The sequence below is a fragment of the Theropithecus gelada genome, chromosome 11 (genome assembly GCF_003255815.1).
Source record: "Theropithecus gelada isolate Dixy chromosome 11, Tgel_1.0, whole genome shotgun sequence".
Classification (NCBI taxonomy): domain Eukaryota; kingdom Metazoa; phylum Chordata; class Mammalia; order Primates; family Cercopithecidae; genus Theropithecus; species Theropithecus gelada.
This window is the reverse complement of record NC_037679.1, coordinates 118,811,176-118,831,235: the sequence shown is the minus strand read 5'-3', so window position 1 is coordinate 118,831,235 and position 20,060 is coordinate 118,811,176. Positions and strand designations below refer to the sequence as shown.

Genomic DNA, 20,060 nt, shown 5'->3' with positions numbered 1-20,060 from the left:
AACATAGTAAGAAACTTCCCCTAAAAAAATGGAAATAAAATAAAAATAAAAATTTAAAAGAGCGCTTAAAAGGCAGTTTTAAAAGAGACTTACTCAGCAAGTTTTCCATCAAATTTACAGTATTAAAAAGAAAGAATGATTGTGTGTTTTTGTTTCTGTTTGTTTTGGGTTTTTTTTGAGACAGAATCTTACGCAATCTCAGCTCACTGCAGCCCCTCCCTCCTAGGTTCAAGTGATTCTCATGCCTCAGCCTCCCATGTAGCTGGGATTACAGGTGTGCACCACCATGCCTGGCTAAATTTTGTATTTTTAGTAGAGTCAAGGTTTTGACATGTTGGCCAGGCTGGTCTCAAACCCCTAGCCTCAAGTGATTTGCCCACCTTGGCCTCCCAAAGTGCTGAGATTATAGGCATGAGCCACTGCACCTGGCCTTGATTGTGGTTTTTTAATCAATGATCTGCCATACTTCTGCTCTCCAGCAAAGGTTTTCTGTGAGGATTTTCTGTCAGCTAAGTAAAGGAATATCTTAATATTGGAAGAAATAAAATTTAGTCAGAGTTGTTTTCTACCTTTGTACGCAGCAACAATTAAAAGTAATTTGAAGAGTAGCTAATAAAAATTTCTGCTTGGATGGCTTAGGCATTTTAATTTTTTTAAAGTTGCCTGAGTAAATCTGAAAATAATAAATTATTACAGTTTTGCTCAAATAAAGAACATAAATAGAACAAAAAATACATAATTGGCTAGATTACATGAAAGCCTTTTTCCAAAATAGGAGTTTAGAGGCCAGGGCAAATAGGCAGGAAAAATAAATAAAGGGCATCCAAATTAGAAAAGAAGAAGTTAAATTAGCCTTCTTAGCAGATGACGTTATCTTACACCTAGAAAAACCTACACTCCCCCAAAAAACTTGGAGAACTGATAAGTGAATTCAGTAAAGTTGCAGGATATAAAATCAACATGCAAAAATCAGTAGAATTTATGTAGGCTAACAGTGAACAATCTGAAAAAGAAATCAAGAAAGCAATCCCATTTATAATAGCTACAAAAAGTATGAAATACCTAGGAATCAAGCTAACCAAAGACATGAGAGATCTATACAAGGAAAACTGTAAAACTGTGATTTAAAAAATTGAAGAAAACCCACAAAAGTGGAAAGATATTCCATGTTCATGGATTGGAAGAATTAATTTTGTTAAAATGACAATACCACCGAAAGCAATTTACAGATCCCTATTAAAATACTGATGACTTTCTTCACAGAAATAGAAAAACCAGTCCTAAAATGTATATGGAACTACAAAAGACCCCAAATAGCCAAAGCAATTTGAGCAAAAAGAACAAAGTTAGAATCACCACACTACCTTACTTCAAAATTTATTATAAAACTATAATAACCAAAACAGCATAGTCCTGATATAAAAACAGACATAGTATACCAATGGGACAGAATAGAGAACCCAGATACCTAAGTCCACATATTTACAACCAACTCATCTTTGACAAAGGTGCCAAGAACTATAATGGGGAAGACAGTCTTTTCAATAAATGGTGCTGGGAAAATTGGATAATTATATGCAGAAAAATGAAACTAGATTCCCTTCTCTTGCCATACGCAGAAATGAAAGTATATTAATGACTTGAATCTTAGACCTGAAACTGTGAAATTACTTGAAGAAAACGTTGAGGAAATGCTTCAGGACATTGGTCTGAGCAAAGATCTCATTCTGTCACTCAGGCTGGAGTGTAGTGGCATGAACCTGGCTCACTGTGGCCTTGACTTCCCAGGCTTAAGCAATTCTCCCACCTTGGCTTCCCATGCTAGAACCGCAGGTGCATGCCACCACATTCCACTAATTTTTAAATTTTTTGTAGAGATGGAGTCTCACCATCTTGCCCAGACTGATCTCGAACTCCTGAACTCAAGGGATCCTCCCGTCTCAGCCTCCCAAAGTGCTGAGATTACTAGCATGAGCCACTGTCCCTGACCAGCAAAGATTTCTTATGTAAGACCTGGAAAAGCATAGTCTATCAAAGCAAATATAGGCAATTGGGATTATATCAAGCTGAAAAGCCTCTACACAGCAAAGAAAACAATCCACAAAGGGAATAGACTACCCAAAGAATGGGTGAAAATATTTGCAACCTATCTATCTGACAAGCAATTAATAACCAGAATCTATAAGGACCTCAAACAACTGTATAGGAAAAATTTAGTGATGTGGTTTTAAAATGGGCATGAGACCTGAACAGACAACTCAATAGAAAAAAAAAATTTGGTTTAAAATGGATAAAAGATCTGAATGGACGTTTCTCAAAAGAAGACATACAAATGGCCAGGAGGTACATGAAAAAATGTGCAACATCACTAATCATCAGAGAAATGCAAAGCAAAACCACAATGTAAAACCCACTTGCCCCAGTTAAAATGGCTTGTATTAAAAAAAAAAAAAACAGGCAATAACAGATGCTGAGAGGATGTGGAGAAAGCAAACCGTCATATATTGTTGGTTGACATGTAAATAGTACAGCCACTATGGAGAACAGTATGGAGGGTCCTCAAAAACTAAAAGTAGAACTAGAACTTCCATGTGATCCAGCAATTCTACCACTTGGTATATATCCAAAAGAAAAAAAAATCAGTATATCAAAGAGAGATCTGCACTCTGGTGTCTATTGCGATAGTATTCACAATAGCCAAGATAAGGAATTAACCTAAATGTCTATCAACAGATGAGTGGATAAAGAGAATGTGGCATATATATACACAATGGAGTACTATTCAGCCATGAAAAAGAATGAAATCCTGTCATTTGCAGCAACATATATGGAACTGGAGGTCATTTTGTTAAGTGAAATAAACCAGGGACCGAAAGACAAATATTACAGGTTCTCATGCAGGTGCTAAAAAAGTGGATCCCATGAAGACAGAGTAGATTAGAGGTTACCAGAGGCCGAGAAAGGGAATGGGAAGGAGAACATAAAGGAAAAAAAAAAAACCAAGAATATAAATGTATTTATTACCACTATTAAACTGAACACTTAAAAATTGTACAGATGGTAAATTATATATGTGTATTTTATCTTACTTAAAATTTTTAAAATTAGGAGTTTAGAAATTTTTAAGAGAAGTGTCCCCATAGTGATAAGAAAGAAAGACCCTTTTGGAAAGTTTTCTTGAACAAATTGTACAGTATTTTCTTGAACAAATTGTACATTCTGTAGCAGGTAATACACCAAATAAGATTTCAGGGTTACCTCTTGGAGATTGTATGAAATAAGGAAATTTAGGTGGGCGTGATGGCTCATTCCTGTAATCCCAAAACTTTGGGAGGCTGATGCAGGAACATTACTTGAGGCTAGTACTTCAAGACCAGCCTAGGCAACATAGTAAGACCCAGTCTCCACAAAACAACCAAAAAAATTAGCAGGTATGGTGGCACACACCTGTAGTTCCAGCTACTTGGGAGGCTGGGGCAGGAGGAACACTTGAGGCCAGGAATATTAGGCTGCAGTGAGCTATGATTGTGCCACAGCACTCCACTCCAGCCTTCACTGTAGAAAGAGACCCTGTCTTGAAAGGAAGGAGGGAGGGAGGGAGGGAAGGAAAGAAGGAAGAAAGAAGGAAGGAAGGAAGGAGGGAAGGAAGGAAGGGAATGTAAACTTATTTGATTTGGCTTAAAGGATTAATAGAAAAGGAAAACATAGTCTCTGGGCTGAGAAAAATTGAACTCTATTGAGTTACAATTGGAATAAAGATCTAAGTGGAGGTATTTGGAAGACATAATCATGAAGCTTTCACTGAGGAAGGAAACTCTAGGAGGCAAAAGCAGAAATGCAACTCATCAAAATTGAAATGATGACAAAATATATGCATTCAAACCTGAAAGTGACTGAAAGAGAAGCCCAAACACACCATTTTGGGGTAAGATGGGAAACCATTACCAAAGTTCTCAGAAAGAACATTTTTAAAAGTAAGATTATAGAAGCCAAAAAGATGTGTATTAGTCTGTTCTCACACTGTTCTAACGAACTACCTGAGACTGGGTAGTTTGTAAAGAAAAGAGGTTTTATTGACTCTTAGTTCTGCAGGCCATACAGGAGACATGGCCGAGGAAGCCTTAGGAAACTTACAGTCATGGCAGAAGGCAAAGGGGAAGCCAGTACGTATTACATGGTGGGAACAGGAGGAGGAGAGTGAGGGTGGGAGGTGCCACTCACTTTTTAAAACAAGCAGATCTCCTTAGAACTCACTCACTATCATGAGAACAACATGGGGAGGTTTGCTCCCATGATCCAATTACCTGACACCAGGCCCTTCCTCCAACATGGGGGATTACAATTCCAAATGAGATTTGGGTGGGGACACAAATTCAAACCATATCAGAATGTTAGTGACTAAAGTAAATGTTCTTGATTAACTCTTTAATGTATATATTGAGTGCAAGCCATATGCAAATTTGAGGTTGTCAGCCAAGCTGCTGGATTGTCTGTTTCTCCAAGAAAAATAAATTTCAGTAATTATTAAGGAAGCAGCATAGAATTGCATCATGTTTTACATTTCATTACTTTTACCATTACATGGGAGCATGGATGTTTTCTACAAAGTGCTCTGATAAATTGAAGAAGAGGCCAACAACAGCCACCAAAAAAACCTTCAAGATTCTTGCCAGTATGGCCCAGGGGAAAAATTTCCCTCATAACCACAGATTTGACTTTTCAACTTCTGTACTTCTGCATATGAGTAATAATCTCTGAGGTTAAGTATTCATCCCATTTAGCTAATTGTCCACATAGCTCCCTGGGTCTTAGATTGCTCTATAAATACCTCCTAAGAGAAGAATTTTTCAAATGAAAGTTTCCTTTTTCCTTTTTCTTCTTTTAAAGCAACAAAGAAAAACACGTCTGTGTTTATATTTAACCAAACTTAAACTTGGAGAGCATTGGCCATGTTGTCGACATGTTTCTTTTCTCTACTGTTAAACTCCTTACTATTCCAGTTACTCACCGTCATACTCACCTTTGCCTCCGCCGCTTGGGGTCCTCTGTTCTGCACTTGTGTTCTGCTCTCTGATGCCCCCAGGTTTTGCTGTACCTTCTAGAAATTGCTCACCTGGATAAGGCCTTGGCTATCCTTTATGACTCATCTCCTTCAGGAAGCTTTTCAATTTCTCTTGAAGAATATTCCCTTCGCTCAGTCCAAATACACATTCACTCACTTGAATACTGCTTCTTCCTCCAGTTTCCCAGTGCCAGGGATGATCCCCTAAGGCCTTTAAATTACATTATAATTAGTCACGCACTTGTCTCTGCTCTAGGGCTGTTTGAATTGTTCATTCTCTTTTTATACCTCCAGTGTTCAGCACAGAGCCTAGGGTATAATACATGTGCAGTAATGTTTCTTGAAGGAGTGAATGGGCAAGTGAAACACCAAACAAATACTAAAGAGCAAAACATGGATTACTCTTGTATATTAACACAGTAATGGGAGGAAGAGATGGGAGGAAGGTCTTGAATAATGTCAAATTATTTCTTAAGAGATCTTGATTTAGATTTTTTTTCAAAATGAAATACGTGTTGACACTGCTGTCAACAAATAATCAAATTAAAGCTAGAGCCTGGGTGTTAAGTATCAGGGGGAGCATGTGTGAATAACCAGCATTGCTGCTGTTGAAGCTCCATAAAGGAGGAAGCAGTGACTGCAAAGATCCAGACATGGACATCTGAAGCATAGGAAAGGGGCAGCTTGAATGAGATAGGAGCAGGATCTGTATTGATTGCAGGTCACCAGATAGAATTTTAAAAATCTGCGTTCTCACTGGTGGCTACAGTTTTCTAAGCACAAATGACTATTAGTGGTTATTGTGTTTTTCTTGTTTTCAATGGAGCAGCTCTATGACTTAGTTACATAAGAAGTTAAAGGCTCCACCCCTTTTCCTACTGATGTCCTAAGCTGTCCTCTATGTGCATACAAACTTTGTTTCCAGATTGCCCTGGTGTGACTCAGTGCCTGGACCAGCTTCCCAGCCTCTTCTGTTTTCAGCACATCCTCCTCCACGTGTTACAGGCTTACAAAGCTTTGCACAGCCTTTCAATAGCGTTTAGAGCAAGAATGCAGATTGCTACCTGGTAGGCAGCACTGACTATATTTTCATTGGCGCTGCATAGAGTGACTGCATGACATGCAGGTTGTGCTTTTGTTCTGCCAGGAATTTTCAGTTGAATGTAAAAGGCATTTAGCAAAGGCCGTATGAAATTATCTGCCGTATGTAACTCGAATGTGAGGTAATGAACTTGTCATTAGTCGTGTTTTAGTTTAGTGTTCTAGCTGGAATTTGCAAAAGATTAAAATTCTGCACATTTCATTGAGTCTTCCACATGGGCTCAAAATACCATCCCACAGGCTCGACCTGACTTGCCACGTGGCTTTGACACCATCTTTGATTCCAGTGAACAAAACTAAGTAAGTGTGACTTACAGCCGCCCTACCAAACATTGAAGGTGTGAGCCTGTGCTGTTTCGTAATAACAATGACAAGAGTATAATGACATCCTAGTCCATGAAGACATGTTTTCTCTTTTCCCTCCCTCTGTATACACTTAAACAGTGTATAATATAATATAATTTATATTTCTGCTTAAATCTGCCATCTCTACTTAGAATTATTTTCCCTTGAAAAATTAAATTGCATTATCCATCAGCCAAACGGAAAATTTGATTACTAAATACCTAGTTCTAGACATTATGAATTACCTGTAACATCACATTTCTTGGGTACTTCTCAGAAAGCTATGATTTTACATAAAAGCATAAATTACAGAATGAGAGGAGTAAAGTTTAGTGCCTATTTTGCAGGTTCGTAGAGTGATATGTGGCCTATGACTGTCATTATAATCAAAATTGATTTTTGATCATTTGTAAAACTAAAACAACTAATTGAAAGCAAATTTACTTTAACTGATGAAATTCAAGATGAAGTGACAGTGGTCATGAATCTCAGTTCTGTAGATCTGCTAAAATGCCAATACACTGACACTCAATTGTTATTAATGGCAAAAGTGTTTAATGTATTAATGGGAATCCAAATAAGGAAAATAAAACACATATTTTGACCTTACTTTAAGTCATGTTGACATTGTACATAAATCAGGTAGAATTTGAAGATGTTTCATCCAGCATTCATTATGAAGCAACAGAGTCAACAGTGGGCAGTTACAGTCTGGAGGCAATGCTTTCTGGTGTGGATTATGCCAAAAACTTAGTCATTTGACTTCCTTTATTGCCCTTTTTATGTAAACTACCAGGTGGTAGGTAGACCCATTCTTGGCTGTCAGTATTTTTACCACTTGGATAGATTCTGCTGTCTGAGATCTTGAAGAGAAACGCAGCACATGTACAGTGTGATATAGGAGAAAGAACATCAGACAGAGGCAGAGAACTGGGCTTGTCAAAATTAAGGGTGACCTAGAGCCTTAGTGTTCTTATATGTAAGATGAGAAGCTTGGATTAAAATTCATTGCTCTTTACACTTCATTTTTATGCAGCAGAACTTTCTTCAAAAGAGATCATTCCTGGAATCCCAATATACAAAATGGATAAAAGTAGGATTGTTCTGATGTAAAGAAGTAAAATCCAGAGCCCCACTTATTTGAGTTATCTCTTACCTTTTAGATGGTCATTAACATTGTTTCTAGTTCAGAAATTCTGATGTTTTATATTAATTTAAACTAAAGTTAAATTAGGACTAGAGGAGCCATTTCTTGTGAAAATAGACGTAGTCTGAGTGATTTAGGCAAACCCATAGTGACAGATTTAGTGGCCTGCTACACTGGGTTGGAAAGATCTGTTCCAAGTCAGTCTCAATACACAAGGCTTGGTGACCAGGTCGGGAGCAGTTTTGGTGGTGGTCAAGAACATGGAATTTGCTGCGAGAGAGACCTTGGTTAGGGTCTTCCATTTGTTAACTGCAAACTTGAGCAAGTTATTCAATCTCCCTACTACTCAGTTTTGTCATCCATAAAATGGATTGATAATGGTACCCTCTGTGTACAGTTACTATGAGTATTAAATGAGGTAATAAGCCTGTAAAACTCCTGGCATGATGACATTGGCCTACAATAATTGCTCATAGAGTGAGAACTTATTATAAACACAGGCATTTTTGTTGAATGACTGATTGATTGAATGGATGAATATAGAACTAGCTTTCTATTTGTGATGTATGGAATATCTCTGTTTCATTTAATTTCATTTTAAATATTAAAATTCAGGCTTGCTTTTAAACCAAAGTACTTGCTGATGCAAAGAATCTAATTCTGACTGTGATACAGTTTCATCACTTTTGAAGGAATAAGAAAAATGCTAACATAGCATGAACAACTTCGATTGAGAGAACAGAGTCTCTGTTAAAATCCATGGGACTTATCAACTTCATATTTTTGTTTATGAACATGAAACGCTCTCTAGTGTACATCAGAATCATTTGATGCTTGCTGAATCGCAGGTTGCTGGAACCCGTCCCCGGAGTTTCTGATTCAGTCTGAGATGAAGTCTGGGAATTTGCATTTTTAACTTGTTGTCAGGTGATACTGATGCTAGTGGTCTGGGAATACACTTTGAGGATCACTTTTTCGCAGCAAAAGTCACAGTCATTAAACAAGCTAACTCAATGAGAAATGATAATGAAAAGGCATGTACCTAAATAGATCAAGGACCGATACCAGCTATGAATTTGAGTTCAGCAATAATTGTAAAATTTGTAATTCTTTTCAGGTATTTGATTGTTTAAAAACTCTCTTTTTTTTTTTTTTTTTTTTTGAGACGGAGTCTTGCTCTGTCGCCCGGGCTGGAGTGCAGTGGCCGGATCTCAGCTCACTGCAAGCTCCGCCTCCCGGGTTTACGCCATTCTCCTGCCTCAGCCTCCCAAGTAACTGGGACTACAGGCGCCCGCCATCTCGCCCGGCTAGTTTTTTGTATTTTTTAGTAGAGACGGGGTTTCACCGTGTTCGCCAGGATGGTCTCGATCTTCTGACCTCGTGATCCACCCGTCTCGGCCTCCCAAAGTAAAACTCTCTATGTATACTTTTATCTTATTTGTTATATGGTGTCTCTCTTTTCCTCTCTTTCTCTCTAATCCGGTTTTTAATGTGAAAATGTTATTCAAAGCAGAAGCAAACCTTTTGTGTAACCTTGGTGGTATTAAATTTGTTTGTAAGCTATTTCTGCCCTGTTAGCTTTTGTACTGAAACATGTTTTCTTGCTTTTCTTGCAGTATGGAAGAGAAGAGAGCGACTGGACAATTGTGCTATCCTGAGTGGAAAATAGAGGATACCAACTGTATGCTACCAGGACAGACTGTTGTATTTGAATTGTGATAGATTTCTTTGGCTACCTGTTAGTACTTGTGCATAATGTAGTTTGTAGTGTCAGTGTGTTACAAGAGTGATTGTTTCTTCATGCCAGAGAATATGAATTGCAATCATCAAATGGTGTTTCGTAACTTGGTAGTAGTAGCTTACCTTACCTAGAAAAATATTAATGTAAGCCATATAACATGGGATTTTCCTCAATGATTTAGTGCCTCCCTTTGTACTTCACTCAGATACTAAAACAGTAGTTTATTCTTTAATGTAAGTTACATTCTGCTCCTCAACCAAATGCAATTTTTGTGTGTGTGTTTGAAAGCTAAGTTGAGAACATTTCATAGGTTACATTTCCTGCAGCCTATCTTTATCCACAGAAAGTGTTTTCTTTATTTTTCAATCAAGACTTTTAAAACTGGATTTCCTCCCATCACAGTTTTTTGCAGGCCCTCCAAGTCCATCTTAAGGTAAATATCTCTCTTCTTCCTGACGTCACAGCCTGAGCATACTCATGCGTTAGGAAGACCTGAGTGCATTTCCCACCATTGTCCTTTCCACATTATATTGTAGCTTGCTGTCTGTCAGGCGACTACAAGACTGAGGGTCTTGTGCCTTATAGATCTTTGTATCCCCAGTGGCTGACACATAGTAGGTACTCAGTAAATGGTTTTATAATGAATTAATGAACATTTTGCTTCTATAGAAGTGTACCTTCTTTGTTTCTATATTATGAAACCTCTTTATTAGAATTTGTGATTGATTCTGACACTGTATAGATTTGCCTTATATTGTCTTTATTTTCCATGAGCTACTAAGTCATTAGAGATACTCTGAAGCGTAGTCAGTTTAGAAAATAATTTCATATTGACTGTGTTGGAATTGTCTTGGAATTGAAGATACATCCCTAGAGCAGGGGACCCCAACCCCCAGGCCACAGGCCACACGGCAGGAGGAGGTGAGTGGTGGGACGAGAAGCTTCATCTGTATTTATAGCTACTTCCCATCACTCACATTACCACCTGAGCACCACCTCTTGTCAGGTCAGTGGCAGCATTAGATTCTCATAGGAGCGCAAATCCTATTGTGAACTGTGCATGCAAGGGATCTAGGCTATGTGCTCCTTATGAGAATCTAATGCCCGATGATCTGAGGTGGAACAGTTTCATCCTGAAACCACCCTCCACCCTGCAGTCTGTAGAAGAATTGTCTCCCACAAAACTGGTCCCTGGTGCCAAAAAGGTTGGGGACCACTGCTCTAGAGAGAGGTCATGATATCATACCAACCAAATGGAAATGACAAATGTTTTGTGTTAAGTGTTAATTACAGAAATAATTTTTTTTTTTTTTTGGTAGAAAACAAAGAGGCATACTCTGATTTTTATACTGTTGTTGTAGGTGCTCTTTTCTTTGAATGGAGATTTGATGAGCAAGTGGTTAGGATACAGGGAGAGCTATTATGGGTGATATTTTCCGTGTTTAGGAGCTGTGAGTTAAAATTGTATCCTTTCTGGTTTATCTAGGGAAAGTCAAATCTTGACAGAAAACATTTTTCCTTGGAAGGTCAACTCTCAGACATTGTATTTTGGTTTCCCTCAGTCCTCGTAACTTTCTTCTTGCTGAACATATTTTATTCTCTTTTCAGAGAAGGAAAAAAAAAAGGAATCCAAAAGTTTGATGCTTTGGAAAAATTTCCTTGAGGCAGTTAGCAACGCACAGCAAATGGGCTTTGATTCTTTTCCAAAACTTTTAGCCATAGGGTCTTTTATACACAGGAATAGTAAAATGAAAATCGAGAAATATAAGATGAAAAGGAATGGTAAAAATATCTTTTAGGGGGCTTTTAATTGGTCATCTGAAATCTTGGGAGAGGCTGTTCTTTTCAGACCTGAGGTGCTCTTGACTCGCCTGCACACTGTGTACCCCAAGCAGCATTCTAAGGGTGTGCTTTCGCTTTGGCTAACTCCTTTGACCTCATTCTTAATATAGTAGTCTAGGAAAAAGTTGCAGGTAATTTAAACTGTCTAGTGGTACACAGTAACTAAATTTGTATTCCTATGAGAAATGAGAATTATTTATTTGCCATGAATACATTTTATACTTTGCATCTCCACTTTTATTGTGGCGAGACATGCCCATTGTGAAAGTTAGAGAACATTATGTGTGTATCATTTCTTTCATAAAACCTCAAGAGCATTTTTAAGCCCTTTTCATCAGACCCACTGAAAACTAAGGATAGAATGTTTTTAAAACCTGGAGGTCTCCCGATACAGAGAACATGATCCACCATTGTCATTTAAGGAATAAGACAGGAAATTGACCTTGACGCTTTCTTGTTAAATAGATTTAACAGGAACATCTGCACATCTTTTTTCCTTGTGCACTATTTGTTTAATTGCAGTGGATTAATACAGCAAGAGTGCCACATTATAACTAGGCAATTATCCATTCTTCAAGACTTAGTTATTGTCACACTAATTGGTCATTTAAGGCATAAGATAGTCTAGCATTGGGAACATGTGAAGCTAATCTGCTCAAAAAGATCAACAAATTAATATTGTTGCTGATATTTGCATAATTGGCTGCAATTATTTAATGTTTAATTGGGTTGATCAAATGAGATTCAGCAATTTACATGTGCATTAATATAAACAGAACTGGTGGCACTTAAAATGATAATGATTAACTTATATTGCAATGTTCTCTTCCTTTCACTTTTTTCAGTTTTTACATTTCAGACCGAATTTGTCAGCTTCTTTGAAAATACATTGGTAGAAACCAAGATTTTAAAGTGAAGTATCAAGACAAAGGCAAAACCTGAGCAGTTCCTAAAAAGATTTGCTGTTAGAAATTTTCTTTGTGGCGGTCATTTATTAAGGATTCAACTCGTGATACACCAACAGAAGAGTTGGCTTCAGAGACGTGTTCCCTGCTCTCTAGTATAGGAATGAATACATTTATAACACCTGCTTTAGCCTTTGTTTTCAAAAGCACAAAGGAAAAGTAAAAAGGAAAGAGAAGCAAGTGACTGAGAAGTCTTGTTAGGAAATCAGGTTTTTTTTCTACCTGGTAAACATCCTCTATTCTTTTCTCAAAAGATTGCTGTAAGAAAAAAAAAAGAGGCAGAGCCAGGCAGCAGCAAGAAAGCAGAGCGTAACATCAGCTAGATGGTGACATGCAATGTGAGCTCTCTTGAAGACATGGGAAACCTACATTATACACCTTGGGTTAAAATTCTTCACCATATTAGTTTTGTTGCTTCATAAAATTGTACCTAAGCAAGTGATCTTGCTTGCCTCAAATCCAAGCAGTCTTGAACACCTGAAGGCGATTAATGAGTATATCTTAGTCAAAAGAATTGTTGGAGCTTTTTATTAAAGCTGCAGTTTCAGTTCTGCTTTTGGGGAATTGTGCTATGCAAGCAGCTGCCAAAATAAGCTCATTTATTTTTTCCAGTCCCACTCACTCAGTGCTCAGTCACTATATTCTGTTTCCTTTTTTTTTTTTTCAACTTGCATATTTGGTTTCCCCTTATGATTGGGAAAGATGAATTTTCAGCAGAAAACAGTATTTGTTCACTTTCAAAGAGTGATAGTTTCTAAAACATTTAGAGCAATAAGTATTCATCAGAGGTACCAAATGAGGCAGAAGACTTAAGGGTTAGAGAAACCCCTTATTTCATGTCTTGATTCTAAAATGATCAAAGGACTTTTCCTTGTAATGTGGATTTCTTCTTATGTGGATATGTAAAAACTTCAGTTATAAGTAGTAATGCTAACAGGTAATTTTAGTGGACATTTTATAACAACTGTCACTTTGTTTTGCCACATGTAGTTTGTTCAGCTGTTTTCCAGATATTTCCCCCCAAAAGGAGGCAAAGGGTACCAGCTTTTCAATGAGCATTACCTATTACTTGGCAAAGATGATGAAGACTCTATTAATAGTTAATTTGATAAATGTTGACATAACCAACAATAGAGATTAGGAAGTTAGTTTTAGGAAATCAATGGCATATAGACATTACCCTCATGGAGTTTGTATTCTACTACTTGAACTGACTGTAGCTATAAAAGCAATAGTTAGATAGCTGAATAGTTAGATCATAAGCAAGGAAGGCCAGAGTACATCTCTTATCAAGAAATCAATGAATAGTTGATCTCATTTTTAGAGCAACGTTATCCTTCTTTAATTCCTTCCTTTCTTCTAGTGCAAAACTACTTAATAAGGTTGGTGTTTAGGTTAGTGTTCACACGACGCTCATCTGGTGTGAATTACCTCCTCCCTCTTTACTGTTTACTACCAACCTAGTACATGTGTTGACTGCATTCTTTTCAAACAATGTTGAGTTGTCATGGTGCATCTAATAAATTAACACCACGGATTACTGCATCCTTGCTGATCTTCTTAAATGCAAAGCCAGATTATATGGACATAAACAAAGAAAATGATCCTAGAGTGAATTTTTCTAGAAAATATCTATTATGAACCATGCTGTTTAAAGTGTTAGCTTGAAGGTGATGGATCCAGCTATTCAGAAAGTAACTTTCATATAACCATTATTTTGCACAGTATGAGGTCTTAAATGTATTGAAAGAGATAAATTTTTATCATTACCAAAACCCCTTTTAAAGATTCAAAGGTGGAAGAAAGTGATTTATTTTTTCTCTTAAGCATACATATATAAAAGACTTCTCGGATGTTTAATTTGGGGAGGTTGATAATGAAACATATCAACAGACTATAGTAGTTATAGCAGTGTTTGTGGATAAATAATTCCCTGGGGTCAGACATATATAAACATATTTGCTTTAGTAAATGATAAAGGCATGAAATCAGTCTAAAAAATTGAAGTGGAGGGTGATGGGGGAGAAAAAGAACAGAATTTGAAGCGCCCTTTCAAATCTGCTGGATACAAGTATTGAAGTTTTAAGTCATCTTATTTTGTCTGAAAGTGTGTTTTTCATTCTACAATAGACCCAATCAACAAGACCTATAACTTGAGTTGCATGATGTTCAGTTTATGTAATCTACTGTTGGGATGGTAAGAATTGATGCAGGCTGTGGTGTAGGAATGAATTAAAGTATAGTTTCACTGGCTTTTCTCTACATATCGACCATCACAATGGCTAGGTTTCCTGTTGCTCACTATTGGATTATGGAGAAAATTTTAATGAAAGGTGATATCAGAGGAAGAATAAGTGGAGGTAGAGAAGAAAGGAATGATAGAGGGGGGGAAAAACAAAACATATTTCTGTGTTATCCAAAGGAGCTTTTTCCTTATTCTGTCAAGCACTGAGATCTTCAGCTTTCAGTGTAGTTGCTAAAAACAAATTATGCTGCTAGGTAGTGACTAAATATAGCGAACACTTCATCAGATATTAGAATTAGGTCACACCATTGAGGTTATAATCTGAGGGTTGTGTTACATAGAAACCACTTTAGATTATTATCAATTTGGACTAGACTTTATTTTATAATTGCATAGTCAGTAATATCTATTGTGTCATTTTTTCAACCATTTTATTCTAAGATCCGTGAAGCTTCTTGAGGCCAAATAAAAGAATAAGTTTAGACGAGAAGTAGATTGTAACTTTTTTCCCTTGGAGATACCATTTACCACTATCTCCCTATCCTAATAGGTGGAAGGTTTACTGAATTGGAAATTGGTTGAATATTAGTTTTTAACTAAAATGTGCAATAACACATTGCATTTTCCTCAAACTAGTTTCGTATGATCATTAAAGTCATTCTCAGGGTTAAGAAAGGAATGTAAATATCTGCCTCAATTTGTCCTTCACCGGTAAGTTTTTAAAGGGTGCAGATTTTGAGTCAGGTCTTAAAACTAAGCTCACAAATCTGGATGCATTTCTAAATTCTGCAAATGTTTCCTGGGGTGACAACAACAATGAATAATCCCACAATATACCTCAGTACCTAATACATGGAACTGGGGCTCAACCCACTGTTTTTAAGAATTTGCGCTTAACTTGTGGCTGAGGAAAAATAAGTAGTCTGAGGAAGCAGTTTTTAAATTCAAGCTTATAGTTAGAAACAGAATATCAGCTTAATTGTGAAACTGTTAGAACCTGTTCTCTTGCATCTGAATCTGATTGCAATTGCTATTGTAATGATAAACCCCAGCCATTGCAAGTCTCAAATATCTTAGCTGTGTAGTGATTCTTGAAATTCTTTTTAAGAAAAATTGAGTAGAAGGAAATAAACACTGTGTAAATGAGGCTTGGCTTTTATGAAAGATCATTTACAGGCTATGTTAAAAGGATTTTAGCTCACTAAAAGTGTAATAATGGAAACGTGGAAAATATCGTAGGTAAAGGAAACTACCTCATTCTCTGAAGGTTTTGCCGAAGCACAATTAAACATTCAAGATGGCTTTGTTACACCAGAGCCATCTGGTGTGAAGAACTCTATATTTGTATGTTGAGAGGGCATGGAATAATTGTATTTTGTTGGCGATAGACACATTCTTTATTATTTGCAGGTTCCTCATCAAATCTGTAATTATGCACAGTTTCTGTTATCAATAAAACAAAAGAATCCTGTTTGTGTGGTTTCATGAAATCAGCATTGTTGAATGCATGAAGTAATAGTGCTTAATTAACATTTTTATGATGTCCCAAGGTTTCTGGTCAAGGGAAGTAAATGTAGGATCGTATTTTTACACCAAAATGACACAGAGAATTGAGCACACCAGAAAGACCAGAAACCACACCACTGGATAGAGGTTAAATATGTTTCTTTTTCAAACATTTGGACAAGAAAAAAAAATGGGCATTTAAAAATTCTCCTTTCCCCTGGTTATGGATTTATCTGTAGTCAAACTTAGCTTTGCTGTTTGAGATTTGCACAGAATGGGGAGAATAGATTACTTCTTCCCATTCGTTGTCATAATGGATCTACCTCACTGATAAACACCGTATATCTATATGTGGTTAACTAGCTTTAGAATAAAAGAAACTTTAAAAAGTAAAAGGCCTAGAGATTTTCAATGATGTGTGCCTTTTAGCCAAACCAGGCCTTGCAGAAATTGTCCTCAAAAGCACCAAGGGAGAATAAAGCCAAGTGCAGAATTACCCAAGGGTCACACATTTTGTATTCATTTTATATAATTTGCCTGAATGATTTGAAGTGCAGCAAAACCTAAAGTTTTGCAAAGAGTTACTGTAAACTGAACTTAAAAATGTCAGAGTGCTCAGTGACCCTCTTCTCCAGACCCTGTCAACCTGTGAAAATATTGGCCTTCATTCAGATCGCTCAAGAAGTTACGTGCAGAGTTTGGAAGGTCTAGGCAAAGGTTATTAGTCAAGTGTTCTTACAGTGTCAACGCTCAACTCCCACAAGCGTGAGAAAGAGAGACCTGTCATTCCTGAGGGTGATGACATACATTTACTGGAGCTTATATAATTTATCAGATAAGACAGTAGTCTCCTTCAGGCTAGAAAGTGTGTTTTCTACGTTGATTTAGTACAAAACAAAAAGAAAAAGGGAGATATTTCAAATTTTATAATTATTTTTCTGCTAAGCTGATTCAGTGTGATTTAAGCATATTTTTCAAGTCATGAATCTGATTCCACACACATGCCATATGTACCTTACATTGTGATAATTTATTTTTAAGTGAAATATGCTATTACAGTCTGACTTTATATATAGTGGTGATCAACTTGCAGGATCGCATTTCTGTAACCAAACAGCCCACAGCTGAGATGTAGATGCTTCTTATGTCTGTAGAATAATCACTGAGCTTGTTCGCTAGCTATGTCTGTATGCAACAGGGACAGTGTTGATCAAAACCCATGATCACGCTCTCCAAAAGTCTTTGTCAGTAAGCCACTAGGGATTCTGAAAAGTTCATGAGCTGAAACAAATAAATTGAGTTGGAAGATTCATGTTGATTTTTTGTATCCCAAATGCAGCATACCAGTTTTTGAAGCTGAACTGATTACATTAAAAAGAGATTAAGCTGCATTTGTTTTAAAGACAGTCACATGACCAAAGGTGCTCAACATCATTGTTCATTAGATATGTGCAATGAAATCTGCAATGAGATATCATTTCACTCCAGTTAAAATGACTTATGTCCAAAATACAGGTAATGACAAATGCTGGTGAGGGTGCAGAGAAAAGGGAACCCTCTTACACTGTTGGTGGGAATGTAAATTCATACAACCACTATGGAGAACAGTTTGGAGGGTCCTCAAAAAACTAAACATTGAGCTATGATATGATCCAGCAATCCCACTGCTAGGTATGTATCCAAAAGAAAGGAACTCAGTACATCAAAAAGATATCTGCAATTCTATTTTTGTTACAGCACTGTTTACAATAGCTATGACTTGGAAGCAACCTGAGTGTCCAACAGTAGATGAATGGATGAAGAAAATGTGGTACATGTATACAAGGGAGTACTATTCAGTCAGAAATAAAGAATGAAATCCTGTCATTTGCAACAACTTGAATGGAAATGGAGATCATTATGTTAAGTGAAATAAGCCCAGCACAGAAAGACAAACTTTGCATGTTCTCACTTATTTGTGGGATCTAAAAGAACCATTGAACTCATGGAGATAGAGTGGAAGAATGGTTACCAGAGGCTGGGAAGGGTAGTGGTGGTGGGAAGGACAGAGGAAGTGGGGATGGTTAATGAGTACAAAAAAATAGAAAGAATGAATAAGACCTCATATTTGATATCAGCAGGGTTACTGTAGTCAATAATAACCTAATTGTACATTTTGAAATAACTTAGGGAATAATTAGATTGTAACTCAAAGGATAAACACATGAGGGGATGCATACCTCGTTTTCCATGATGTGCTTACTTCACATTTCATGCTTGTGTCAAAACATCTCATGCACCCCATAAATACATACACCTACTGTGTACCCAAAGAAACTAAAAATATAAATAGTTACATAATCTAGTAAACACTTCCCATGAAAAACTTATTTGTGATAATGATAAGCAAAAGTGATGCATACTTTAATCTCTGGCTTCTTCCAAGCCATTGTAGGATGTCACAAAACAGCTTTCTTACCATGCAAGTAGCCTAATAATTAACAGGATGGTTAAGGGCCATTGGCTGATCCTGAGATCTTGAGTGAGTTTCCTAAATTGGCAAAAAAAAAAAAAAAAAAAAAAAGAGAGATCATAATAGTACCAATCTTACTGGTTAAAAGGATTAGTGAGAATATAAATACCTTACAATAGTTCATGTGTAAAATGTAAACTGATGGAATTTTATTAAAAATAAATGAATGAGGCCGGGCGCAGTGGCTCACGCCTGTGATCCCAGCACTTTGGGAGGCCAAGGTGGGTGGATCACGAGGTCAGGAGATCGAGACCATCTGGCTGACACGGTGAAACCCGTCTCTACTAAAAATACAAAAAAAATTAGCCGGGGATGGTGGCGGGTGCCTGTAGTCCCAGCTACTTGGGAGGCTGAGGCAGGAGAATGGCGTGAAACAAGGAGGCTGAGATCGTGCCACTGCACTCCAGCCTGGGCGACAGAACAGGACTCTGTCTCAAAAATAAATAAATAAATAAATAAATAAATAAATAAATAAACCCAAAGACAGAAAGGGGCTAATAGCTCACAAAAGTTTTGTGTGAAGAAGCTGTGGTGACAACTTGTAGGATGGCATTTCTCTAAGCAAACAGCCCACAGCCGAGATGTAGATGCTTCTTATATCTGTGGAATAATCACTGGGCTTGTTCTCTAGCTATGTCTGTATGCAACAGGGACAGTGTTGATCGAAACTCATGATCATTCCTCTCCACCCAGTGGAGGTGGTAAATGTTCCTAGGTTCAGAGCGCAGCTACTTGGGACAGGGGCATAATCTAGCACTCCCAGACTGCTTAGAGTGAGTTAAAAATGTGTGATTTACTCAAGTCTGGAGGTAAAAACCAGGGCTGGATTAAGCAATGATGATCGATTATTGAAAAACACATTTTTCGTTTTTACAAATACGAGTTCTATGTTCCCCAAGAATACAGCAGTGATGATTCATTTCATGTGTCAACTAGGCTGCGGTGCCCACTTGATTGGTAAAACACTAACCTAGACGTTGCTGTGAAGTTATCTTTAAGATGTGATTCTTAAATCAATAGACTGAGAAAAGCAGATCTCCCTCCATAATGTGAGAGGGCCTCGTCTGAGCCATTAAAGGCCTTAAGAGCAGACAGGTTTTCCAAAGAAGAGGGAATTTGGCCTTGAAACTGCAACATGGAAATTCTGCCTGAATTTCCAGCCTGCTTGGCCTGCCCTGCAGATTTCAGGCTCAAGACCACAACATCAACTCTTACCTGAATTTCCAACCAGTTGGCTTGCTGTACAGAATGTGGACTCACTAGCCTCCCCAATTTAAGAGACAATTGAATCTCTCTGTCTTCATGCATATATGTAGATAGATAGATACAGATGATGGTATAGTTCCTATTTGTTCTTTATAGAATCCTGACAAATACAACAACAAACTGTATTTTTACTTACAGTTTCCTCTACTAAGTAAAAAAATCACGTACTGTATTGTTCTCTTTTGTCTCAGGCAAGTCTATTCGTTCAGAAAATTGTTCATTACATAAGAAACTAGTGATAGTGTACTCTAATCACAAACATAGTATCTAAGAAAAAAATAAGAATTCCAGGCCTGGCAATGTTGCACAACCCAAACTAAATGAGGGC

General features: G+C 37.2%; 1 protein-coding gene across 4 annotated transcripts in view; it reads left to right on the top strand.

Annotated features, from left to right (window-relative positions):
- BCAT1 (branched chain amino acid transaminase 1) overlaps positions 1-15,921 on the top strand; it is a 138,479-nt gene extending 122,558 nt beyond the window's left edge. For all 4 annotated transcript variants that reach the window (XM_025401551.1, XM_025401550.1, XM_025401549.1 and 1 more), the window contains one exon: positions 9,272-15,921. In XM_025401551.1, the coding sequence (XP_025257336.1) occupies positions 9,272-9,313 (42 nt within the window). In that variant the 3' untranslated portion in view covers positions 9,314-15,921. The remainder of the gene's footprint in view (positions 1-9,271) is intronic.
- The last annotated feature ends 4,139 nt before the right edge of the window (positions 15,922-20,060 follow it).